The sequence below is a fragment of the Ochotona curzoniae genome, unplaced genomic scaffold (assembly GCF_017591425.1).
Source record: "Ochotona curzoniae isolate NIBS_2020 unplaced genomic scaffold, NIBS_Ocur_1.0 contig_3520, whole genome shotgun sequence".
Taxonomy (NCBI): Eukaryota; Metazoa; Chordata; class Mammalia; order Lagomorpha; family Ochotonidae; genus Ochotona; species Ochotona curzoniae.
The window spans coordinates 25418127-25445378 of record NW_024465894.1 but is presented as its reverse complement, the minus strand read 5'-3'; the positions used below and the strand labels follow the sequence as shown (position 1 = coordinate 25445378).

Below are 27252 nucleotides of genomic sequence, written 5' to 3'. Positions count from 1 at the left end.
GTTTAGCAAGTGTGTAAACTTTTAATCTTAAAGTAATACTGTATTTGCCTAGGATTCATTCATTACTTCTGTGATCTCAGACACCTATTTTATAGATTCAATCGGATGGAGCAAATATTATTAAAGACATTTCCAGTTGTCTTAATATCATTCATTATATTTTTACCCATTGATATAAAATACTCTATTTTTTTTTTAGGTAATGTTACATGTCTTAAAGTAATTCTTAAAATTTTACTTTAGACTATCCTTTCAAATTGCTTCATCACGTACTGAATCTCTAAATCTGGAAAAAAGAAACTTGTCATTCTAATTGGGAATACCTTAAATTTATGGTAGCTTTAGAAATTTTGACATTTTTATAACACTCAAACAGGATATGTCTCTCCATTTATGTACTTCTTTTTATTTTTTTTCCCAATAAAGTCTTGATGATGATCTTTATCAAAGTTGCATCATTTCTTCCTTGTTGGGTAGGATCTCTTTAGCTTGACCTTACTGAGATGATCTTTTCTTCAATACTATCTGTTGTTGCAGTATATTGAAAAATACTTTTCTTTTTTCATGTTGCAATCGTACGCTATGGCTTCAATGGATTCTTTCCTTCCTTGCTTCTCAGAGAATTGTACTGGAACTTCTCAGAATTGTCCATGCCTTCCTGATGAACAAAAACTATACATGGGTATTTCCTGTTGGGCTGACATTTTGTATCAACTAACTTCTGTGGATTTAACTAGTAATTTGTTACTCTAATTTTTTAATGTGCATGTTAATGTATTCTACGGTGATTATGGGTTTGTCCCTTTTAGTTTTTGAATGTGTTACAGTGTGACTGGCAGATCCATAAAAGTTCTTGGCTCCCAGAGTTACTGGTGGATTTTCCCTTTGCCATGTGCCTTACCTCAAGCACTGTCTTACCTGACATTAGAATTCTCCAATAGCCATGTCTAGTTTCAATATTTTACATGTCCATAAAATGTTTGCCTCTTATGAGCTGTTTACAGACTGATTTCAAACAAGTATGAAAGGTTCCATATTGTAGTAACCTTGTCCACATTTACTTAGAGTCATTGGAATGATTGGTTTTGTAAAAGCTAGCCAAACTTTGCCAATCATGATTGGTTAAATACACTATTTTAATAACCAAGATTTTAAACTTCTTCCTGCTATCATGTTTCATGCTCATATTTTTGGTTGTTTTGTTTTTACTTCTTATTGTAAACACTACTTCTTTCAGATTTGGGTACCTTTATTTTGTTCAATATATATTTTAATATTTCCCTTTTTAAAAGATTTGCAGCTTTGTTGGGGCATAAATGATGGAGTTTTATGTACTGTGTATGTAGTGTACTGCTCTGATATGTTTTAAGCATTGTTGAAATGGTTACTACCACAAGAACTAATGGTCAACTCTTGATGGCTCTTCACTCTTGGCTTGAAGCTGCAACAATTAGCATACATCTGCATTTGTTTTCTCTGATAATGCTTGTGTGCTGTGACTTCCTATGGTTTTATTTCTTCATGTACTGTATTTTGTTTATATTCTGCTTTAATAATTCTTCAAAATTTCTGAATTGTTGGTGACTTGCTTATCTTTCTAGGTATCAGTAACGTTATTTTTAAAATATCATTTCATGAGAACATGCAAATCATGAGTCTGCCATCTTTATTTAATGCCCATATAATCCCTTGAGAAATCAAAATTTTTGCTACTTTTGCTTCGGATTTCTCATATTTCAAATTAGCTGGGTAATCACCCTTGCCATAAACTAAAGGGAAGAAAGCACGAAGCTGTTCTGTTATTTTGAGCTCCATTTTGATAAGAGAGAGAAAAAAAAATAGTTTCCTTAAAGAAATATTAAAAAATGTGCCGTGAGAGAAGGGTCAGTGTGGACAGGAATGAATATGGTGATGTTATCTCTTTGTATAAAGCCATGGTTCTAGCTGCTGCAGAATGGGAGTGTGGTTAAATCAAACAAGAAGAACACATTCTGGTATACCAGAAGTTCTTTTCAATTCTCTCTAAGCACCAAGTCCTGCAGCATGGTTTATTAGAAAAGCATTGGTTTGGGACCTGGGTATAATTCTTAATTTGCAAAAGTCCACTAAGGTACTGCCTCTTTATGTATGTAAATGTGGTAGAACCATCTTTAATACTTAGAAAATTATAAATTACAAGTATAAAGGTAGAAAAAAGAAAGTGTCACATTGCAAATTTTAAAAGCCCATTTTTTTTTCTAGATATATTTTTAGGTTGAATTCACCCTTTTTTCTACCCTACCTGTTAAATGGTTAAGTCCTTATGACTCCAAGTTCCCTACTATATTTAGTCACTTGTGTCAGAAAGAAAAACAAAAGGTAGTGAGCATAACAAATTACTTCTACAGATAAAGATATGTCCTCCTGCAATGCTTCTTGTTATGAAAGATCAAGTTCAGCTTCATTTTTTGCTCTAGTTAAAACACTGTGGGAAACCTGCCTGAGGCTAGAGGACATTGACCTTTCAGAAGTGTTGGCAGGTCCTGCAGAAGGCTCCCTACTGCTGGAAGGAATGGGGTGGAGTACACCCAGACGAGGGAGCAAGTCACACAGGTGGGAAGAAGAGGACAGGCCCAAACCGGATCTGGAAGTCGAAGCGAGTTCCCAAGCTCTGGTCTCCTTGGGAGCATATAGACGGCCTATCAGGTTCCAGCTGGGACTTGCATTGTGTGCAGAGAAATAACTCCGTGTAGCTAAACAAAAACCTCCAGCATTCCTTTTCCTAGGAGACTCACAAGCACTTTATTCATACAACTTCTTAAAAAAAAAAGATATATTTATTTTTATTGGAAAGTCAGATATACAGAGAGGAGGAGAGACAGAGAAGAAGATATTCCATCCACTGATTCGCTCCCCAGGTGACCCCAACAGCAAACAGAGCTGAGCCAATCTGAAGCCAGGAGCCAGAAGCTTCTTCTGGGTCTCCCATGTGGGTACAGGATTCCAAGGCTTTGGGCCATCCTCCACTGCTTTCCCAGGCCACAAGCAGGGAGCTGGATGGGAATCAGAGTAGCCAGGATATGAACTGGTACCCATGTGGGATCCTGGCACATGCAAGGTGAGGACCCTAGCTACTACATTACTGCACCCCCAATTCATATAATTTTGACAGAATGTGAATGTCTTTCCTAGCACCCTCATCCCACAAGACAGGTTTAAATCCCTGAAACTTGCCCTCAAAGCATTTGATACAGTAAAGAGGAAGCTGCTCACCTGTCCATAGGAACAAATTCTGAATCTGTGTGTGGGGGCAGAGATCCTGGGCAGGAGGACGTGGTCCTCATCCTCTCTCAGGTAGCCAGGATGATGTGTCTTAATAAGGCAGGATATGGGGACACCACTCCAACTTAGGGACCAGCTGTCACTTCCATCAGAGTCTAGTGAGCTGTGGGGCTTAGTTTTCTCGTTGGCATGTTAGGTTTTTATCTCTTCACCTGTGTTTGAATGGGGAGCAAGGTGAAGTGAGCCTGCAGTTGCTCTGAAGTCCCTGCCTAGCAACATAGGTGAAGCTAAAGGCTGGACAAAGTGCAGATCTCAGAGTCCCAAAATACTATTTATGGACCTATTTCTTTTTCCTTGTTAGATGTATGTATATGTGTGTGTGTGTGTGTGTGTGTGTGTGTGTGTACACATATATATATAATCATTTCAAGTAAGGCTTTTAAGAGTTATATATGGACACAAATAATGCTTAGCATCAAGTAATCCACAAAACACAAACAGTGTGAAAGAGACAACATTAAGTCAATGGGAAATAGTTCAGAAATGAGCCATCTCAGAAAGCGGTTTTTTGCAGGGCAGGAGGGCGAACTAACCCAGCACTTGTAACCACCAACATATGCATAGGCTGATTGGGGCGATGGTCTGTGCTAGACCCTCTATTGTAGATACACACAAGAATGAGGTCTGGGATCACCTCAGTTTCTTTGGGGATCCCCCCAACTGAACTGCTAAACTCAGAACCCCAACCATGAAGAGAATTGTAGGTTCCATGGTCTGACCGTGTAGTGCATGTGTCAGAGCTGGGCCTCCTCAGTGGCTTAGACAGAACGGTGGACAGCATATGCAGGTGCACATGGAGGATATGGTAGTACATTAGAACCTGCAGAGAACACTTGGTACCATTACAGAGAACAGAACACATTGATCAACTACCCCAGCCAAGTATTGGCAGTGAAAATCTGGGCAAGCAGAGATTCTAAGGTGGACTATGTCAGCCACTGGATTCTGGAGATATTTCATCGTGCTTGGGATGGCAAGCTTGGCAGCAATTCAGAACAGTTGAACTATCGAAACCAATTGAGCAGTGCTTTCGGAGCATGCCCCACATGGGGGAACCTGGGATGCTTGGGGGGTGGGTGTGGCTTCTCCCTTTGTTTCCCCTCTTCCACCAGATACACGAAGGAAAAAAGAAAATGTGGAAATAATGGTTTATCCACTTTCCTGTAGCCACTGACCTTTTGCACCCTAATCAAATATGTAAAGATCATCAAAATAATAATAATAACAATTTTTTAATTGGTCTTTTGAACTGTGAGAACATGAAAGGGCCATATAATTATCATGAACTTGTAGTTTGAAGTCAGAACAAAGCCTGTGTCAAAGCTGATTGGAGGGCCCACGTTTGGTGTAAGATTGTGAGATTTTCAAAGGAAAGGATGCCCTTCTCGCTGAAGATCAGAGGATGAAGTGATAGAAAGGGCTGTGGCTTGGATACAGCCTCCTGCCTTCCAAATCTGCAGCCTCCCTTTATTTTCCTCTGCAGTGAGTCACCCCAGAGGATGACAGGTCGGTCAAAGCCATAGCATCAGGAGCGCCTCTACAAAGACTTTTGCCACAGTCTTCTTTGTTTTTAGGAAAGCAAGTCCATTTCACAAAGTACAGGAGAGCAGGGAGCTCAGGAAAACTCACTACTAACTATTCCCTTTGCCCTGTTACCTACAGAATGGCTGAGACTCCCACCATCTGTTCTCAGATAACATGGCAACTTCATGCACGCTAGAGAGAGTAGACAGGAGGGGGTGCACAGAGATAACCAGAAACCAGACAGATCAAGACCTTGGAATGGAAGTGAAGTCAGAGCTGCCGTGGGCTCTGAGAAAGAATGGCCACAGATACCTTAAGTTTGATTCATACTCATTCTTCAATACACTCCATACTTCCAACCCACACACCCATTCACCCTGGGTGCCCTCTGCAAACATTCCTGCATGTCACATGGGACTCTTCTCCCCACTACCCTACTCACATAAAAGTTCAAAGCACTTGGCTTGGGCCATCGGTGTAACTCTTGGCATTTTTTACTTCACACTGTTTTAAGCCAGATGATAAAATTGGACATGCCTTGTGGATCACAGATCCCTCCAGTGGTGGGTTAACCTCAAGTAAGAGAGAGACAAGGTGCCTCCATTAGCTTCTTGCTTCTCATCTCAATCTCCAGGTCTTCAACCCCCGACAGCCAGCTACCTGCTTACAGCAATTTTGCTGGCAGGTCCAAAAATTCAGGTTCATCCACACTTCTAAAATGCAACAAGCAGGGACAATTCAGAATACAACAGTTAATACCAATGATTGTCTTGGCTAATTTTTGTATCAATTATGGTAGACAGAAACACCAGTTGTCATTCTTCTAGAATATTCCCCTGGTAGGGAGCCTACAAGAATTCTTATCTCAGGGCCCAGCACGGTGGCACAAGTGGTTAGGTCCTCGCCTTGCACGCCCGGGATCCCATATGGGCGGTGGTTCTATCCCAGCAGCCCCGCTTCCCTTCCAGCTCCCTGCCTGTGGCCTGGGAAAGCAGTCGAGGTCAGCCCAAAGCTTTGGGACCTTGCACCCGCGTGGGAGACCCTGAAGAGGCTCCTGGCTTCGGATCGGCATAGTATCGGCCGTTGCGCTCACTTGGGGAGTGAATCATCGGACGGAAGATCTTCCTCTCTGTCTCTCCTCTCTGTATATCCGCCTTTCCAATAAAAACATAATAAAAATAAATCTTAAAAAAAAAAAGAATTCTTATCTCTATCACTTCTTATGGGATGTGTAATGTATTGTACTGTCCTCATTGTTACTCTGATTTATGACATATATTACCTTCCACATCACAGGACAAGTTTTTTTGAGCATAAAGACCTCACCCATGGACCCCGTTTGTTACACTGCCCACTGACCCTTGTCCAAACCACAGATCTGCTGCTGGATTGTTTACACGGCTCTTCTACATATTGCCCTTGCCTGCGAATTACACGAAATGCAAAATAAAGAGAGAGAGCAACGAATGGGGCAGGCCTTTGTCGTAGTGGATAAGATACCACATTCCACCTTGGAGTACCTGAGTTCAGTGTCTAGCTCTACTTTTGATTGTAACTTTCCATTCATGTGGACCCTGGGAGGAAGTAATGATGCCTCAAGTGTTTGGGTTCCTTCTACCCACAGGGGAACTTCTTCATTTCATTACTTTTACCTCAGCCCAGGCCTGACCATTGTGGACGTCAGGGGAACAGAATCAACAGATGGATGTCCTTTCACTCTTTCTTTAAGATAAATACATTTCTGAATGTAAGGTTTTCCCCTCTTTTCCATTTTTTTTTTTTGTGAGAAACAAAAATTAACCTCTTATCTTTTTTTACAATAGGATTTTGTGCCCCTGTATCAAGACTTTGAGAATTTTTATACTCGCAATCTCTATATGAGGATCCGAGACAACTGGAACCGGCCAGTGTGCAGTGCCCCAGGACCTCATTTTGACATGATGGAGAGGGTGTCTGATGACTATAACTGGACGTTCAGGTGAGGCGGTCACCAGGAGGGGCTGGGAATCCTATCATGGATACCAGGTTAGAGATATGCAAAGCTAGTCCTTAGCACTCATGTAGCAAGCCACAGTCATCAAATGGCCAAGATGGCTTGTTTACATGTCATTGAAATGAGACACGAATCAGAAGGGACATGCGGAGCCAGGTGGACAGAGCTCCAGTCAGCACTTGTGACAAATTTCTGCCCTCATGTTTTTTGCTGAAGGCCACAGGGGTTACCAGGGCTCTTGTTCTTTCACAAGGTTCCCTGTATACACAGTTGTCATCAAAATGAGCAGCCAAGAAAATCAGGGCTGAAGTTGTACACCACGGCTCCAGGGAGCTTTCTGTAGTACTCAGGCCCGTGTCATTATGCAGTCACTTTCCTCTAAGGGAACACCATGCTATGCTGACAATAGTGCAAGTTAAAAAGAAAATATGTGATTTGGACCAGAGCCAGGGCCACGGGGGACTCAGCAGTGAAAGCCAATGAGACAGCCCTTTGCGTTCCACTCTCATGTCCCCCTGCAGATTTACGGGAAGGGTCATCAAAGACGTCATCAACATGGGATCCTATAACTTCCTCGGGCTCGTATCCAAGTACAACGACTCTATGAGGACAGTCAAGGAGGTTTTAGAAAGATACGGCACAGGTGTGGCCAGCACCAGACATGAGATGGGTATGTATATTCACTATTTTGAAATCTTGTCCCACTGAGTGTCAGCTTCCTTGTGACTATCTCTCAATGGAAATCGCATCTAGACTGTGTGCTTTGAAAAACTGCCATGAAATCCAGAAAGTAAGAGGAGTTTTTAAAAAAAAAAATGACTATTTTGGAAATTTCAAACATTATGCTGCTGCCAGGCACTCCATGAATTACATTTCGATCGTCCTAAACAGATAAAATGGCTCCCTCCTGACCATGTTTCTAAACTAGGAAACTGTTACAGTTCCTTTTAGGTGATCTTTAACAGTCTGTTTTCACTGATACTCAGCACTGAGTAAAATGCTTTGGTTTCCGTCTTTGGATACGTGCTGTCTGTCAGAGGGGCTGGCCTGGTGGAATGCTGCCTTGAGTGAATGAGTGATGTGTGAATAAATGGTGAGTGATGGAGCAAGATAAACAAACTTGGTAGCGCAGACTGCTATTTTCCTTTCCCTCTTAATGAAAACATGCTTCTGTTATCCAAGGAAGAAATGTCTGCGAGAAAATCTCTATCCTTCTGCTGCAGGGGCTAAGAACTTGTTCTTACAGGGGTCTCTGCGATGACTGTAGTCTTTTTATGTAGCTTCTCCTTTATTTTTTAACAACAAATTAAAAACCCCATAAAGTATGTAACCTGAGTTTTAAGCAGCATAGATGATGTGAGGCCCATCTTTTGGCAGAGGAAGCCAGATCACTGCATCTAAGTGATGTGCCCAGTGTAGTTAGCAAATCATCCTAACTCCTAGGTAACCTACTCAGCAATTCACCATCACCAGGACACCTGCAGGTTTCACCAGTTCACCAGGCCTATCTAACAGAACCAGAGACAAATCTAATAAAAAAGAGATTTAGCATTAGTGAATATCAAACCACATGCTTTTCTAAGATGAACAGTTAGTAGGAGGGTTTTAAGAACAATGCTCTTATTCAGACCTGTAAAACAGTTCCCACTGGACTAAGTATCTTTTTTAGCCAAGCATTCAGTGAATACTTAGCTAAAGCTCCAAAATGAATACTGGTCACCCAGATCTCTTTAGAAAGGGATCTTGCTGATCTTCCTGTTGAGGCACGAGGCTGGTGATGAAAACAAGGTGCTGCATTTTGAACTGAGTCACTGGTGACGCTCATCTGGAGATGGACAGAGCCTTGGGGAATAACCCCCTCCGCGAGAGACACAGTCAGTAGCCTTTGGACTGTTGGCTTTGTTCCAAAACCAGATGGATAATGAACCTATAGAAAATCCACTCCGTCGGTGACAACTCAGGGAGACAGAACATTCCTCCATCCTTGCCAGCAGAAACTGAAGGGAAGGAGCCTAACACAGGCAACAATTTGTCTCTACTATGGGAGCCATATATGGAACATGGGTCACAAATCTGCAGGTTCAGTCAACCTCAGAGAACCCACACGAAAGAAAACTCCCATTCAGTACACCAATGACCTAAGTTCTTTCTCTACTTGCTCACCCTTCTACGTTGCAAAGTTCTCAGTATTTACCAGTTTCACCCAGCTCTTGAGGCCAGATTCCAAGAAGATGTTGACAGTTTCCAAGTAAACAGTGAGAAATCCCAAGAGAAGCCACCCAAAGTAATTTTAGGCAAACAGACTGGATCATGAATATAAACAGTCAAGGCATAAACAAAGAGAGGGCATTTGCAAGCATGCTGTAATATAAATAATAATCATAACATGGCATGAAAAGAATTAGAAGGAACACAGTTCTGAAATGTACTCATTCCAAGATATAAAGCAGCCATTGGAAAACATTTAAAAAAAATATTTAACAGTGTGAATGGATGCACAGTGAGTTTTAGACAGACGGAAGCTTAGCAGTTTTGAGCAATGAAAACAGCTTCTTTAGGAAGCAAAAGTAAAAGTTTGAGAACATTACTCACTTGAAAGGAACTTCCTGGAGCTTTGAAAACAGTTTTCAAGGTTCTACAGGGGAAAAAAGTAAATACAATTCATGTTACAAAAGAATAATAAAACAAAAAGAGAAATCAAAAGGATACATCTAAGATATACAAAAGAATAAGAGACATGTACTGCTTTGGCAACAAAAAGTAACTAGAGCAGATCTGTCTACTAAGAGAACACAGATTGGCCAAAAATCTCAATTCACTCAAATGCTGTAAGTTTAAAAAAAAACAGCCACTGAATTAAAGTTATCTCAATAGTTGAAACATAGAGGTAGGTCATACTCAGCCAGTTGTTTTTTACCTCCCTGCTTCAGCCACCAGGATCCTGGTGTTGGTGCTCAGAGGGAGCCAGCACAGAGCAATGAACAAAAGTGCCCAAGAGTCGCTAACCTCAAGGCTGCGAATGCTAACCTAAGCCCATGACTGCTGCTGAAATGACATTTCCAGATAGGCACAGAAGTGCTACTGCCATTTGTAACAACATATTACTGTTCATTTCAGAGTGCAGTTGGAAAACAGTTGAATACAGAACCATGAGCAACTCTGATCTGCTGTGGGAGTAGTTTAGTATTCCACAGTTTAATGTAGGGGAAGGGATGCATAGTAAAACAATCAAGCATTTAAAAGGTCTAAAATGTTTTACATTATATTTGAGCATGAGGAGAGAGAGAGAGAGAGAGAGAGAGAGAGAGAGAGAAAGAAAGAGAGATTAACAGAGAGAACCTCACCTTCACTGGTTTACTCCCAGATGTCTGTAACAGCAGGAGCTTGGCCAGGCCAAAGCCAGGAATGGAAGCTCAATGCTGATCTCCCACTCACCCCTCCCACGTGGCACAGCCCCAACTACTCGAGCCTGCACCCACTGCCTCCCAGGTGTGCTTCGAACAGAGTCTTAACGCCTACACAGTCACTTCCACTGGGATGCAGGCAGCCCCGCTGGCCTATCAGCACTGCTCCAAATGCCCAAGACTGAATCGTCTCACATTCATAGCCTCTGCCCATGCTTCTTGCTGTTGTCAAGGATACTGTAATGACAGTCTAGCTTTTATTGATCATGTTGTTAAAGTGTTGTGGTACTTGCAATTCTTGACCAGTTCTGAGCAGTGAACAAGTGAACTGGAAACCCTATGACTTATACATGTTCTCAGAGGCCCTGGAACTCAAACTCGAAGTGGCTTGCATCCAAATGTTCTGTGACAACAAGTTATGCTATGCGATAGAAGAAGTTCAGAGGGATTCTGAAGTTAAACAGATTTTTAGATTTCCAGCTGGAGGAGTGAGAACTGTGCACAAATCATTCATAGTGACTGAGTACCCAACATCAAACAAAAAGAAATATTTCCATTAAGTAAGTCTTTTTCCACATTTAATCTTTGAATTTGTTTACCTGGAGAAAAAGTCTGGTTTTTTTCTATGTGGAAGGTATTTACTTTAATACTTTAATGTAATAATGGAAGACAGAGTGTAACAAGCCTTAAGGCAAAAGCAAAAAATAAAAATTTTTTTTTAACATGAGCCAAGTTTCACACAATTAACATGAAATGTTAAGAAAATGAATTGCCTAAATGTAAGATGTAAATATGAATAAAAAGGAAAACAGAAGCTCAAGTTATAAACCATAAAACAATTAAAAACCTACTTTCTAAAAGCTATATGAGGCACTCACATCAAAAATATAAATCATTTCTAGGCTTCATGCTCCCTAAATATCCAGCGGACACATGCCTGGCTTTGGATTTTGCTGTGCAACTAAAACCTAGAGGGACAGGGAATGGGTGGGGTGCACTCCAAGCATGCAGATTCCTTTCCAGGCCATCATGGGGAGAGAAGAAGCGAGAAAAATAACAAATGGCAAAGGTGATGTAAGACCATGATATACCACTTTATCCTTGACGATGAAGACACAAAACTAAAGACATAGATGATATTAACAATGTACCTTCTACTGGTTAATTCTGAGTTGATGTTGAACCTTAAGACATTATCGGTGTAATTCATCTTTGCAAACGCTTATCTAATCTTTCACAAAATTTCACTGTCTATTATTGTCACAAAGAAAAATCTCATTAAATTCCAAAAAGCAAAAGCTAAATAGGTGATATATTTGGGTCATAATGCAATAAAGCTAATATTTAGGACCAGAATTAGGGGGAAAAGCTTTCTTAAAAACTATCGAGTGTTTTAAATTTCTCTCCTATGTAACAGTTGAATCAACAGAGAAATAAAATCGTAAGGGCATCATATTGAGAAACCAGTACTTTTCCCGAATCCACACTTCAATACACAAAACATACAGTTTCCTACACAAGAGAAAAGGCTGAAGTGAGAAAACTGGGCAGCCGGCACAGTAAGGGCCAGTAAGAAGAAAAAGTTCTGAGCTATTACAGCTTAAAACAGAAATGCATGTATTCCAGAAAAGTACTAAGCTGAAACATCTGTCTCTTAAATAAACTGAGGTTATTCTGATAGGAAATCGCAATTGAATCACTGAGTGTTGATGCCAAGATTTGACAAGTATTGATGGAGGGAAAGTGTTCCGATAGGTGCTCCTAAGCATTTGTAAACGTCACCATCCATTCCTCGTAAGCATCTACATAGAATAAAAATGAAAGATTCCTGAATGGAGTCGACATCATCTAGCTCAAGCACAGCAGCGTGTTCTGCATTGTGGTGAAACAGCAGAGGCTCTCATGGTCAAGCTGGGAAGAGACAACCGCACCTGCTGTGACCACCACTCTAAACAACCTGCAAAGTACAACAGAATGTAATTATCCCTTTATTTTCTGATGTGTTAAGTTGATGAGCATCTGTTGAATGAGCACTGTATGACAGGATTAGTACATGCCTATCATGGGAGAAAGTCAAAGAACCATAGGTTGTCAGGGAACAAAAGGTTCACCTCTCTGGTTTTCCGTGATCTTAGCGAGGCAAGATTGACTCCTGCAGGGGCTGTTCTTGGGGCTACTGGGAAAGTGGGATGGGGGGGAAGCTTGAATCTACTTGCTTAAAACTGTCTTGGCTCATTTTCTCCCACCTTGTATACTTACACAATCTAAAACTTTTCAGCATAAGAAAAGACTTACAAAGTCTCTTTAAAGTTCCTATAAGCAAAATCAGTAATCAGCTATCATCAGTAAGAGAATATACAGGAGGGCGATGAGCTTAATCATTCTGAATAGAAATAGAAAGCACGGGGGGAATAAACTTATTTTGACTATGTTTAGAACCTATAGAAAAAAATTACAAAACTTTTATGAAAGACTTAAACAGAGACTTGAAGTGAAAGACTCAGTATTATAACTATCTGTCCTTACCCAAATGAAAATGTGATTGAAAAGTAATCCCTTATGTTATTTATGGATGGGATTGGCAATGGACAGATCTAAACTAAAAGTCTAGAAACACACACACACACACACACACACACAATTTTGGACTCATTTGTACACAACCAGAGCGGTATTTCAGATCATTGGAAAAGAATTATTTCATGATTCATTTGAAGATAATTGCTGACCAGCTAGAGAAATCAATGATGTCCCTACTCACATATTACAACTTAGTAAATTCTGTCTAGATAACGTCTATGTATTCGAGATTGAAAGTAAAGGGAAAAAAAAAGCAACCATCACCAACACTGACTAAATAAATACAACTGAAAGTGAAGGAGTGAATGAACTAAAACTACTGGGACAGTGCAAGTACAGAACACGTTTCTGTGTGTTGTCCAGTAAGGGTCCTGTTCGAATGGCAGAGTATAGCTTCCTTGGTGTGAACAGGGCTTCTTCTCTGGGTTGTCACATGGAAAACCCTTACTCAGATCTCCAACCCAAGGAGACCTTCCGTCCCATCCAGGTGACTCAGCTCACGCTGGCAGGACGCCCTATTGGGTGAGAGAACTCTGTTTTAAGTGACTACAGGCTGATTTGAAGTTACTGAGGGCGCCCGGGTCCATAGAAAAATGGGCACCCTTCCCTGCTTGGAGGAGGACAGCTTGCTTCCAAGCCAACCACAAGCCACTGGGTTTGTCCTTCAGATTTTTCAAACTTGATTCACACAGGAGACTACTGTTGTCCTCTTGTTCTTGGGAATTCAGCAAAAGTGCTCACAGAAATCCTCAGGGTACCAGAGCCAAGGGAGAGAAATATTTAAACCTCTCTACGTGGAAAACAATGTTAACAGAGATAAAAGCTAAGGAACCAAGTTATTCCTAACATAAAGACAGTGTCCAGTGGGGAGTGACCAGCAGGGAGTGACCAATGGGGAGTGACCAGCAGGGAGTGACCAATGGGGAGTGACCAGTGGAAGCACAAAGATGCTTTCCAGCAGCTGCAAATTCTCCATTTTCTTTTTATTATTATAATGTAACAGTTTATGTGTCTGTTTATTTTATGGAATTCAACAGAGCTTTGCATTGGTAATTTGCTTCTTTTTCTGCACATAGACTATAGCTCAGTGAAGTGTCCTGTGGAAAAAAAAAAAGAGACCCAGGGATGCTTTTTTTGCGCTGCAGCTAAGAGATGGATCAGGCTGCCTGTATCCCACATTGGAGCACTGGGTTGGAAACCTGGCTTCACTCCGATGCCACTTTCCTGCTAATACAGACCAGAGAGGGCAACAGTGACTGCTTAGGCGGCTGGGTCTTGCCATTCACATGGGAGACGTCTCCTGAGTCCCCCATCCTGACTCAGCCCAGCCATTGTGGGCACTGCGGGGATGAGCCAACACGTGGGAGATCTCATTCTCTCCCTTTCACTCCCTGCCCCCTCGGCCTCTCAAATGAAATCTTTTTAAAAAATGTAAAAGTTGATTCAGGAATTAAGACTAAAAGTAAGTAGCCAATGCACCCATGAAAAACATCCTGCCCTACTAGTTATTCATAATGCTGAAGACACTTAATTATCATACTTCACTAAGTTACGATTTCCAAGGAATGAAAGAACACCTTTATGCAACAAAGTGGAAGACAAATTTTAAAATGCCTCAAGAGAAAGTCATTTTAACTTAGTAATTCTGAGAAATTCTGCCTTAGAAAACGTGTCTAATTATTTAAAGATGTCCCAGCATGTCCCAGAAAAATGAGTTCAGTGATGTTAACAATGTAAAAATCAGGAAAATAAGTGGATTGCCAACACTAAGTAATTGATTAAGTATATCAATAGATCTGTTCAAAATAGTAATTGCTGAATTGATTTCATATATCATTTAATCACAAAAATTATAATGTGGTTACTGAAAACCATCATTAAGTAACTTGGTTCAAATCCTAGTTGTTCTTTTACCAAGCTAGGGATTGGGAGAATCTATATTCTCACAAGGCCTCAATTTTCACCTCTGTAAGATGGAAAATACATTGTTAGGAAAATAAAAAGAAGCGGCTGACAGAATATATAACTTTTTAAAAAGATTTGTTTATTTTTACTGGAAAGTCAAATATACAGAGAGGAGGAGAAACAGAGAGGAAGATTTTCTATCCACTGGTTCACTCCCCAAGTGGCTGCAATGGCCAGAGCTGAGTCGATCCAAAGCCAGGAACCAGGGTCTCCCACACAGGTGCAGGGTCCCAAGGCTTTGGGCCGTCCTCGACTGCTTTCCCAGGCCACAAGCAGGGAGCTAAATGGGAAGCAGGGCTGCCGGGATTAGAACTGGCACCCATATGGGACCCCAGTGCACACAAGGAAAGATTTTAACCACCAGGCTATCGCACTGGACCCCAGAATATATACTTTTTAAAAATATATTTCATATGGGAATATGCATCAAGAAAGGTCATATTTATTTTGTGATATTAGCTGGGGTTTTTTTTCAAGATAATCTCATGTTTCTTGAGTGAATAATTTTCTTGCAAGTGAATAGACTACTAAATGACATCAGATGTTTAGACAAAGTGTTATGGAAGACAGTTCTGACACTTCCAAAATGTTTCCACTGCATTAGACAACCTTGACCTTCCAGGCTGCTGGAGTAGCCGTGTTGCAGGCAGTGGGCGACTCTAAACCGAAACTCTCACACTTCACCACACTGCATCACCCCGGGGCTTCAAAACAACATGGCTTGCTGGTTCTACTTCCAGCGGTTCTAACTCAGTAGGTCTGGAAGAAGATTCCAAGCTTTTCTATTTCAGATGAATTCCCGAGGGATGTTGATATTGCTGTGTTGGGGAACATACTTTGAGAATTACTGGCAACTTTACAGCATGCCTGACTTTCTTGTCCAGAATAGACAAAACTTTTTCCAAAATGCAACTGTCCTTCACAGGAAAGTGGCTAGTTGGTGATAAATACAGCGGAAGATCCCTGAAGCGAGGAGGTTCGATCAAGGAAAGGCTGGTGCAGGCAAATCACGTTGAAGCTTTTCTTGCATTTCTTTCCCTTCCTAACACTTTCACCAGGATGCGTAGTTTCCTAATTTTTCCTCCATGAAGATGCATTGGTTAAGAAGTGCAGGAAGTGTATATCTTCTGTATGCATATAAGAGCTCTTTCTGCTGCTTTAGTTTCTTCCAGCAACTGGAAGCAAACTGGTTCACTTCTAAGAAAATAAACTCATGAGATGCCACGGACTCATTTAGATGCCAGTAAAAACTCACATCGACTTGGAGACTTCTCTGCCCTGAAGGGCTATGTTATGCTTGATTCTCCTCGTGGTATTTGAATTTGTGCACACCCAAAGTCGTCCTGGTTGAGAACATTCTTCCAAATTATTGCAGTTTGGAGAAATAGCCTACAATATTTTGTTTTTAAAAAAAAAGTCAGAAAGAATACATTGACTTGGAAATCTATGCAACGGTATGGAATAAGACATGCTTATCCAAAGTTCCGGTGTAATTTTCACGTTAGCAGCAATGTGCCAAGTTGCTGAGGTTTCTCCTCACTTGAGTTCCCTACCATCATTTAGTTGATCAAGATTCTTCCTGTGGTTTTGTTCTCAAAGATGTAGATACAGCCTCATCAACCCAAGCTTTTGGAGAGGATAACCAGGATTTACACTGTGTTTAAATTAATGCAGATTTTAAATAAACATCAGTCTGTGGCTTCTATCTGAATGCTTTCAGAAAAGCTGCTCCAAGAGATCATGCTTTCGGTTAACATGCAACTCTAATTAGCACTTCTTCTGTAAATGAATGCAACACACATATTTTAAAGCAATGGAGTCGACGAAATAAGCCTAAGTGGTAAGCATTCCCACACCAATTAGTCAATTTACACAATAAAACCATTCTTCACAAATACTGCCAATTCCTCTCAAACCAAATTATTGCAAATTCTGATACATGGGATTTCATTTCATGTCACTCCAACTTGTTTAGTTTTCCTTTAAGAGCATTCGTAAGGAGGATTCTCTCGGAGGATCTGTTTACGAGTGAGAGTGTGAATGTATATCTTTGTTTCTGAAGGCTATATGGCAATTTCCTGAAACTTAGGAGAATTCTGACAAGGTCATTGCCTTTCTCTTGCCACTGATGGATATTACAGTCCAGCCAAATTTTAACTAGCAGGGGTATTTCTGCAGGTGAATAACTGGCCTTGTAGGTGCAACAAAGCCAAGTCAGAACAGTGATTGACACAAGCCTGATAGTTGCCAACAAGTTGATGCCTGGGATGTGATCAGAGAAAGAAGCTCCTGCAGTTTGGGAATTCATAGACCACCTGCCTTGTTTTTTCCCTGGACACAAATACCATGGGATGAGGCAGAGACAGCCCAGAGATCTTTGCTTTGGTGATTTACCAATCAACGTCGCCCCGGTTTGCAGGTTGGGAAGTCAAGAACAGACATCAGCTTTCTCTTGAGTCCCATGAAAGACCTCTTTTCACTATGCACTACTGGTCATAGCTAAAGCCAGGGACCATTGAGACCAGAGATCATTAGACTAATCCTGCTCCCCCCTGCATTTTACTGCGATGAGAAAAACATACTCATAAAATTATATGCAATTGAAATTCCATTTTTCATAAATAGTCATTAGAACATACTGAATTCTGTGTATTTCTGCTTTCACACTATGGTGGCAGAGGTGCATGGTGGGAAAGCAACTGAGTCTAAACAATTTACTCCTCAGATCTCTATTAAAAAAACAGTATGTTCATCTAAAATGTACAGCTATCAAAGTAACCTGAGGAGAAAAATCTTTGGATTTCTGAATCACTGTGTATCAACAAGCATCAAGTTTTAGGCCCCCTTCTTTAGGCTAAAAGCCTTACAAAATTTATAAAGAATATAGAGTTAGTTTCATTCATGTGATTCATGTGGACACGTGTGATTGTCCCTTCAGACCCACTGATTATGACTTCAGCGAAATCAGGGACATCACCAGTGTCTACCCCGACCTCGCACGTTCAGACAATTCACAGTGGAAAGGCAAACATTTAGAACAGCAAAAGAAAAACTTGGCAAGAAAAGAAGGTCACCTATCCCTCCTTTGGATGCAAAAACGTTGTGACATAATAGAAGCCACTCTGGTCATCTTATCTCTAGCTTCTTCCACCAGAGCATCGCTTAATCATGTGACCTGACCTCACCTGATGCTGACTGGCAAAGCTGAAAAAATATAGGTTTCAGGGTCTAGAAGCTTATTCAGGTTTCCCCTGCCTCCTCTGCCTATTCAGGCGGTTTGTCATCATCCCTCGGGGGAAAAAAAAAACATATAAATGATGGATATGCTGTGTCCTTTGAGTGTCTTTTATTGAGCCATTAAGGAATAAGCTCTACCACTGAAGAACTGAGAACTCAAAAACCGCACAGAATATGCACAGTATCCTCCTTTACAGGCACAGTATAAAATCTACCCCTCTTATATACCACTTCCAGACTTAATTTTCTGTCCCTTAAGTAAGCTAAAATGTTAGCGATGAGAGTAACGAAACCACGGAGCTGAGTGCTAGCAACATCCCTCTTGGCTAAGTCTAGTTCCCTTTCATGAAACAGCATTTCAAAGTCCTGAAATCACAATGATTTTTCCTAAGGTTGCAAAGCCAATGAGTTAGAAGTTCTTAGGTTTCAAAAACTCAGCTGTGTGAGAACTGTCAGTTCGTTCTCTGGTTTGTCAGTTTTAACAATCCCAGCCTCAATCTAAATCTACCACTTTCAGTCCTTTTTGGGGGATGGTGGGGGGGCATTGGGGAAAAACTGTCATTCTTCAAAACTGAGAAGTTGTTTTAGGGTGCCCAATGGCTCCCAAACATCAATAGTGTCTCTTGGTCTTTGGTCTCCATCACATACTAGCTAACTGTTTCCGTGAGCACAGTCCCAGTCATCCAAAGCAGTCTCTGGTGAGGCCAGAAATCCAAACATGTAGCATCCAAACCTTGCAAATTGCCACTGTACCCTGGAAGCCACCCATCCCCCAGAGGATATGCATGGACCCATTGGCCACAGTCTTGATCAAATTCTCCAGCTTACTCTCACAGCTTAAGATACCCTGCCTCTTTTGGCAGAGTAAGTCTGATGAAGTTCCTTCAACTTGTGTAAACGCCTCTAAAGACAGAAGGAAGAAATTTCTACTTAGAACCCTGTATCATCAAACTCCTCCAAATTAAAAAGTTGAATAATGCCTAATTATATAGTAAATATAAAAGAAAAAAAACCCTAAGGGCAAAACACGTACATTAACATTTCAATAAAGTATTCTATTATATTCAAAATGGCATATATAGACATATACTTTAAAATATATATACTTATTTGTTTGAAAGGCAGAATAATTGAGTTCTTCCACCCATTGGTGTACTGCCCAAATGCCTCTGAGAACCATCATGGTGAGGCGAAGCCTAACAAGGAGCCAAGATCTTGATCCTGACCTCCTCAAGGGGAGAAGGGGCCCAAGAACTGGAATCATTTTCTGCTGCCTTCCCAGGTGCTTTAGCAGGTGACGCAGTGGGAAGTGGAACTTCTGAAACTACAATTAGCAGTCGCCATGGCTTGCTGCTACCACAAGTAGCAGTTTGACCTGCTATATCATACTGCTGGCCCCTCGATACTCATGCATCTAAAAACCTGCAGAATCTCTTAGGCTGGAAGCTGCTCAAGTTTCCTGGTGTGGAGATTGCCAAGGGATAGTGATAATTGCAGAGACAAGCATGCTGAGCTTGAATCTTGGCTTGAGACTAACTTTGAGCCTCCAAGGAGTTATGAGTGGACCAAACTCTCCAACTCGTGGAACCTCATCCATAAAATGAGGATAATGACTCTTGTTGTAGGAAAGCTAACTGAGATAAGACTCGGCGTGTTTCAGTGTGGTACACTGGCACTTTGTTCAGTAGATGGTCCATATTTATTAGCTCGGTCCCCTTTGGTCTCATCATCATTTTCTCTGCCTTTTTCTCCATTGGTAAAACAAGGAAAATTTGGCTGTTACATAATGTGTCTTGGTGTGAGGATTAGAAAGTATTTTTGTATATGCAGAGGTGAGTTTTAAATGAATCATGGTACTTTATGATATGAAGTAGGGAGGTAGGTATTCATGACACGTGGTTTTATCCCAATTCCATCTATTTTTTTCAAAATAAAGGTGGATTTTAACAGTGAGAGAAGAAGATCTGAATTAGGTCTGTGGTACAGAGGATAGTTGGTGTCCATGAAAATAGTACTCTTATTACATATAGAATTCCCCTGTTTGTAGAAAGAAGCAAATAAGTAGGGGTAATTGGACATCACAATTGCAATTAATTTAAGCAATTCAATAGAAGTTACACCTATGAGGCTATGTCAAGAAGTTTGTGGAAAAAGAACTTGAAAGATGTTTATTTTTATACAAAAATCTCTCTAGCCTTGAAGTTATTCATGGAAATATGTATTGTGTGGAAAAAGTGTACAGTTTTAAAAATTATTGCTCCAAAATAAAACATTGTAATATTATTTTCCCATGACCTTCTTGAAATAGCTATATGTGTGTATGCACATGTTTAAAGAACATGTGGTAAACATACCTACAGATGTTTGCAGAAAATATGATAAAATGATAATATTGGGAAGAATCGAGATGGAGGGTATTTTGGGTGTTATTTTTGTGACTTTTCTGTAAGTGTGAAATATAATTTGGAGGACATTATTTCAGGAACAACCAATCAGACCTAAAAAAAATATATATATGGCAGGATCTTATTTGTACATGAGTTCTTTTAAGAAAGTGCCAAATATAGAGTGGTTACCAGGGACCAGATGGGGTGGGGCAGGAAATGCGATACACAACAGCAGATATGTAGAATAAACAGATCTAAATTAATGTGAAACCTGAGAACTGTACTTAACAGCTTTGTGCTCTAACTAGAATGTATCAACTATAATTATGGAAGATGATACATGTAAATTTGCAGTATCTATAGGCATATCAAAACTTTGTACCTTAACTCCGTGCAGTGTGCAAGCGAATATAGCTGTTAGAAAAAAGAGTGAGACTATCTGGCAGGTAGAAACGTCCTTCTGTTTAAAGCTGTTATCTCCTAACAGGATAACCTGACCTGAAGGCCCGTCCTAATGATGGGCTTCACTGAAGGTTTTTGTTTACATACAGGTCTAATGATCTTCTAGCACTTCAACCTGCAAAGAGGTGATGAGTCCTTTGTTTTAAAACGAAGCTGTGGGTAGGTGGGCAAACACAGATTGTTTCTGCAGTTTGACCAGACTCCTTCAGGAGGATCTCTGAGCCCAAGAACACTTGCATCTGTTTCAGACGTAGGACTGAATGTTGGTCAGAAAACTAGAGTCACTGAAGAACACACACGACACCAGAATCTTCAACAGATTGTACATGAAAGGGTTAAAGAAGAGAGCCAGGGTGCCCAGGGGATCTTGAGTGATGCCTGCCAGTAGATGAAATTCCCTGGGCAGAAGGGTCGATGCTGGCTTTAACACGGGAATCACTAGTTCGGGCAAAGTGGACAAGAGGCAGAATGGTGGTAATGGCATAATTGAATAGTCAAAAGGGGTGGCTGGCAAGTTCCCATTGCAAACAATTGCATGCTATTAGGTAAAATCCAGGCAAGAGTCAACAAAAATAACAGTCTGGACCAAAAAGGAATAAAGCCACACACGTTGGATATAGTCTTCATATATGCCACCAATGAAGCATTGGTAGTTATGAAACAGGCTTGCTCATTACGCCCACACTCTATTAGCTGGTGTCAGTAGGGAGGCCAGCAAACTCAATGCTGTATTTGCTGTTAACTCATGAGCATCAATAAAACCCAGAAGAAGAAGGTAGGCCATAAGCAAAATTCTGACACTTTATCCTGAATCCAGTTTCAATTGATTTGACCAATGACAGCAAACCCAGTGGTTGGCATGTAGAAATATTGCTTAGAGAGCTGACAAGAGGATATGCCCAGTTTGTATGCATTCTTTAACTTATGAAGCATATTTTATGTATCTTCCTGGATGAATAAACCATAAGGATAAAAATAAGAGTCAATATATGCATAACAGAGCCATCTGGAGATCCACTGTCACTAGCCAATTTGCGACTCTTAATGACTGACACTCAAATTTACCAAAATGTCATTCAGAGAAACACAAACCAAAATACCGTGGATTGACTTGTACCTTCACCTAGGATTATAGACATGCTTTATTGGGGTTTAAAAACATGGCAAAACTCATATACTAAGAACAGAATGTCAACTGTAATTGGGAGATTTAACAAAATACCAACCCAGATCCCCACCGGCAACTTGATGCTCTTATGCAATCAGCATATGACTTGAGTGTTTGTAAGAAGCAAGTTAGTCAATTTTCCAATGACCAATTTGTTTCTCCCTGCTCTCCCACGTAGGAGGAAAGCGATAGTGAGCCACGTTCTCTTATTCTTTGATGAACCTTACTTCTGAGGTCAGCCCAGTCTAACTTTCAGAGGCATGGCTTCCTGTAGTGGGAAATATCCAGCTACCTTGGAGGGAGTCCCTCAAATTTGCTTCTAAATTCTGAGTTACTGTTTTCTACAAATGAATGCAAATTCCTCCATTGAAAACTGCTCTTAACAAACTCAGCTGTGAGACATCCGGTACTAGTAATTGATCTATTTAAAAAGCATTAACCAGCATGCACTGGAAATTCAGAAAAAGGCTGCTGTCTGAAGGGTTGAGATGGGCACCTGTCTTTCTCCTCCTACTCTTTAAATCAAGATGAATGGTCGATACTCAGGATGATTTTTTGGACACACCCATTCCTAGTCGGCTGATTGGCTGGTTCTAATTCTTGGCAGTGCATCCTATATTGTCTGAAAGACTTTCAGTGATGCAACTGTTACAGATTAAATGCTGGGATAGCAAGTTTGAAGAGAGCAAGCTGGAAGGAAGATACCATGCTGATTCATTTTGAACTCGTGCTCATGCATTTCTGGGAGATTGGTCAGGATACAGCTGTTGTGCTACTCTGAATGAGGAAAGACTCATGGGGAAGAGGACCAGGAAGGCTGAATTTGGACATGCTGTGTCTCACCAAGACACATGCTTTTAGGCTGGTGCACATGGCCAAGCTGTCTTGCTGCTTCTGTTCATCCTCCCTAGACCACCCCATATCCATCAAATAGCCTCAAGTAATTCTACAAGCCCTGATGTGGGAGAGCACTGTGCTCACCAAGCAGAACATCTCCAATGTTGTCGTGGCCATCTATGACACAATGAACAGCTGTGATGATCTTACCAGTACCTGTGGAAGTCCCGGGTTCTCAGATACTCTCTCTGCACCCCGGTGCTCTTTCTGCGATAGAGACTATTTAGCCAGTGACTTCCTCAGTTCAGTTTAAAGAATCTTCACATGATGGAGGTTGCTCATATGGGAGAAATGACCAATTCTGACAGGGAAAGTTGATTTTTAAAAAAAAATTGCAGAGAAAAGATGGTACATTGAGTGCATTTCCAGGATAGAATGGGAGCTGCCGCTATGGCATGAAGGCGATCTTGTGTAGAGGCAAGAGCATACAATATCAGAGAAGCCTAAGAATGCTTCTCCGAAATCCGTCCAAAATATCCATGGGGAGGGAGCCAGACTCCATTCTGTGGAAGAGGTGGGGCCACAATATTCTGCTCATGCCTAGGCCAGTGACCTTCCCACAGGCCACCCCTTGGGGTCTTCTTAGGGCTGGTGCCAGCCTAGTGGCTAAAGTCCTCACATTGCACACACTGGGATCCCATATAGGCACTGGTTCATATCATGGCAGCCCCACTTGCCATCCAGCTCGGTTTTTGTGGCCTGGGAAAGCAGTCAAGGACAGCCTAAAGCCTTGGGACCCTGCACTCACGTGGGAGACCTGGTAAAGCTCCTGGTTCCTGGCTTTGGATCAGCTCAGCTCAGCTCAGTTTAGCTCTGGCCATTGCAGCCACTTGGGGAGTGAATCAGCAGATGGCAAGACTTCCTCTCTGTTTCTCCTCTTCTTTATATATCTGACTTTTCAATAAAAATAAGCATTTTCTAAAAAAATTCAGTCACTTTTAGGTAAAAGCAAATCTGACAAATGATGCTCGTGTTTCACTTTTTAGATGTCAGTTTCCTTTTCTGCTCCGACTTACACATTTAGCTCCACCCCTACCCCCACTCCCATCCCAAGTCTTGGGTCAAACTGACTGTGCTAGAATCCTTGTTTTATTCTACCTTCTGACAGCCACAGAGATCAACGAACTGTGGTTAGAAAAGAGAGGACAAGCTAGCACCTGCTCCGTGTCAGTGTGGCTTGTCCGGAACCCTAGGAACTGACCTACACCCGCTCACGCTATCCCTCCCACTGCAATCCTAGCCACAACTCGGCCCTGCCGCGATGCCAAGGATGGCATCCTTCCACAGGTGCATTTTCCTGTTCCGTCAAGTACAGCATTTACAGGGAACTTTCCTAATAAAAATGTACAATACGTGATACTGTGTAACTTTCAGGTTTCTCATAGCTCTATCTAAAAGTTTAAGAAGTAAATTTAAGAACATGTTTTGTTTAACATGATATATCAAAAATATCATTATGAACCATGTATTCCACATAAGCAATGTTAGTGGATTATTTTACATTCTTGCTGCGAACCAAGCCTTCAGAACTGCTATTGCCCCAAGTCTTCAAAATACAGTGTATGGTGTTACTTACTTTTTACTTAAGAGTTTTTACTTACTCAATTCAGATTGAGATGTTAATGTGAAATACAATCCTGTATTTGGAGTTGTGTTGGTTGAAAATATTTGGTGGTACTTTAGTGATGAAAAGTAAATGAAGTGAATTAAAATTCCATAAAAGTTGAACGTAAGATGAACTAAGGCTGTCGCCGGTGGCTATCCTACAGGGAAGTGCACATCTGGAAATCTCAGGGATATACACAGGAAGCAGAAAATATCCACACTTTTAGAAAGCACCAAAGAGGAAGCAGAAGAAAGGACAGAGAAAGGTCACGAAAATGGACTTTGAAGTTAGGCTGCACTATCTCTGTATTTTATTATCTGGCCTTCATTAAGCTTCGACTTTCTTATCTGGAAAATAATAAGACTTGCATTATCGGCCTTCTAAGAGTAAAGGAAGTAGCTTACACAGCAGGGTGAGTTCACTATCTAATACGTTCCAAAGGTTCAATAAATTATAACTGGTTTTATTGGTCCTCGTGGAAGTCACGCGATCTGCTCGCATTTAGGTGTGGTGAGAACGTCAGAGAGAGAAGGAGAGAGGGTTAGAAGGGAAAGCATTTGTGGCATTTGAAATCTTTTATTGCATTTTAAGTACATATAGAAAAAAAAAAAGTCCCTAATCATAAGTAAAATGGACTGGAAACACACTTGCGTAACCAGTCTCCAGCTCCAGAAATAGGATGTTAAGAGGAGTTCAAAACCATATTCACAGAGCGAAAGGAACAGAAATCCTGATTCCCAAGCCAGAGCCCGACTGTGTGTGAGAGAGCTTTGCACACATCAGTTCACTCAGCCTCTACTCTCGAATGACTTCCCATATCCACATTGCTGGCTGGCCCATCAGTCTCTCTTCTCATTGCTGTCTTTAGTTATTTAAATATTCCACAGTGTAGTCTCACATTCTTATCCACTGTGAGTGAAAAACATTCGGATTGTTTCTAAACTGGGGACGAATGCTTTCCACACATAGCCTTGTGCAGGTCTTTGGGTGATGGCTACGTACTTGAATTTGACTTTTTCATGTTGTGTTATTAGAAAAACACCTGGCTCACCCCTTGCCTGATTTTTTGAACAGGTACCCTGGATAAGCATAAAGAATTGGAGGACCTTGTGGCTAAATTTCTGAATGTCGAAGCAGCTATGGTCTTTGGAATGGGATTTGCAACTAATTCAATGAATATCCCCATACTAGTTGGGAAGGTAAGCACCCGTTAATTATTCTCTGATGTATCACCTATCATTTAGAACTCTGAGAATGTTCTTTGTTACAGGTTTGGCTGAAAGGATCATTTTTGTAAGGGAGAAGCTGATTACAAAGCAAAGCTTGAAATAAAGGCCCCCGCTGAGTCCAGCTGATTTTCTCATCATATTACTTCTTATAGAACTGTAGCTCTATATATGGGCCAGTTCAGTAAACCATCTGTTGAAAATACAGGTCTGGAGATGAGGCAAGACACGGGCCACGCACTGTCTTGCTCATGCATGTAGATGCAGTTTGCAGTCTCCTGGGAAAGCAAGACGCTAAACCAGAATGGGTATCCTAGGGAAGGGAGCCACACCCAGGAGCAAGGATAAACAGTTGCCCTGAACCCTTCTTTGAGAAAGCTGGTGGTTCCTGTGGACCCTGGGTGATAAGAGAGAAGCATTTTGCAAAAGATGGATTGCCACAAGTAAAAGAGGCTTGAAAGAACTGCAGCATGTTGGTGGCTAAGAGACTAAAGATGGCAGCAGGTGTGAAAATGCAAACAGAAAAAAACAAGCAAAATCTTATGGTATAAAGCACAGCGAAGTATCAGCAATCAGTTCACTCATTCTGAGTACGCTGATGACAACCTGCAATGTTACAGTGTAGGGTCTAATGTTGAATCTTAAGGTGGATTCTACACTGAAAAAAAAAAACCAAAAAAATAATTTCTATAAAAAAACATTAAGATGTTTAAAAAAAAAAAACTGAAACATTTATCTCACCCACCTACCTCCACGTCTGGACCCTCCCCACCCTAATCAGAGGCCCACATGGGCATGCATCCCTTTCAACTTAATAAACAAGATTAAGAATAGCATTCAAAAATTAGGATGACATCATGGACAGTTGAGGGAAGCGCTTCCTGTTCCCACAATGTGTTTTCCCTTCATTTGCTGACTGGCTGCACGCTGTGTGTTTGTTTTGTGCACAGGGATGCCTCATTTTAAGTGATGAATTAAACCACACGTCTGTGGTGCTTGGGGCCCGACTCTCCGGTGCTACCATAAGGCCCTTCAAACACAACAGTGAGTATCAATACAGTTACCCGACACGTCCGGTTTGCCCCTGCCAAAACATAAGGATTATTCATGGGACTTTATCCTTGCTGTTGCAACTGGGATCTTGGCCTAATGAAACGCAATTATGTTTGTATTCGCGACTAGCTTGTTAAACTCTGGTGACCTGGAACAAATGGTTGAAATGAATTACACAAGCAGATTTCTAAGTGCTAGCAAAACGCATTGGTGGCACTGTTAGTGGTCGTGCCGTGTGGCTTTTGGAGTCGTGATTGCTCTCTTGGAATTGTCATTTAATGCTAAGAAGTGTTACACAACTCTTCCCTCTCTCCGGAGTGCATCCTTAGGGAAGTCTAAAGATTTGTTTAAGCTTTTTTGTTACAGTCAGGTAAACAATGAGCTTGTTCCTTGGATTAATACCTCCTTCCACCGTCCTCACTCAGAAAA

At 41.1% G+C, this 27252-nt stretch overlaps 1 protein-coding gene and 1 long non-coding RNA gene across 2 annotated transcripts in view; one reads left to right on the top strand and one right to left on the bottom strand.

The window, feature by feature from the left end:
• LOC121157504 overlaps positions 1-9473 on the bottom strand; it is a 153263-nt gene extending 143790 nt beyond the window's left edge. Inside the window, exon 1 of the long non-coding RNA XR_005884034.1 lies at positions 9431-9473. This is a non-coding gene — a long non-coding RNA (uncharacterized LOC121157504). The remainder of the gene's footprint in view (positions 1-9430) is intronic.
• SPTLC3 (serine palmitoyltransferase long chain base subunit 3) overlaps positions 1-27252 on the top strand; it is a 119732-nt gene that overhangs the window by 34796 nt on the left and 57684 nt on the right. Inside the window, exons 3-6 of the mRNA XM_040981834.1 lie at positions 6669-6823; positions 7360-7508; positions 25619-25743; positions 26721-26814. Of these exons, the coding sequence (XP_040837768.1) occupies positions 6669-6823; positions 7360-7508; positions 25619-25743; positions 26721-26814 (523 nt within the window). The remainder of the gene's footprint in view (positions 1-6668; positions 6824-7359; positions 7509-25618; positions 25744-26720; positions 26815-27252) is intronic.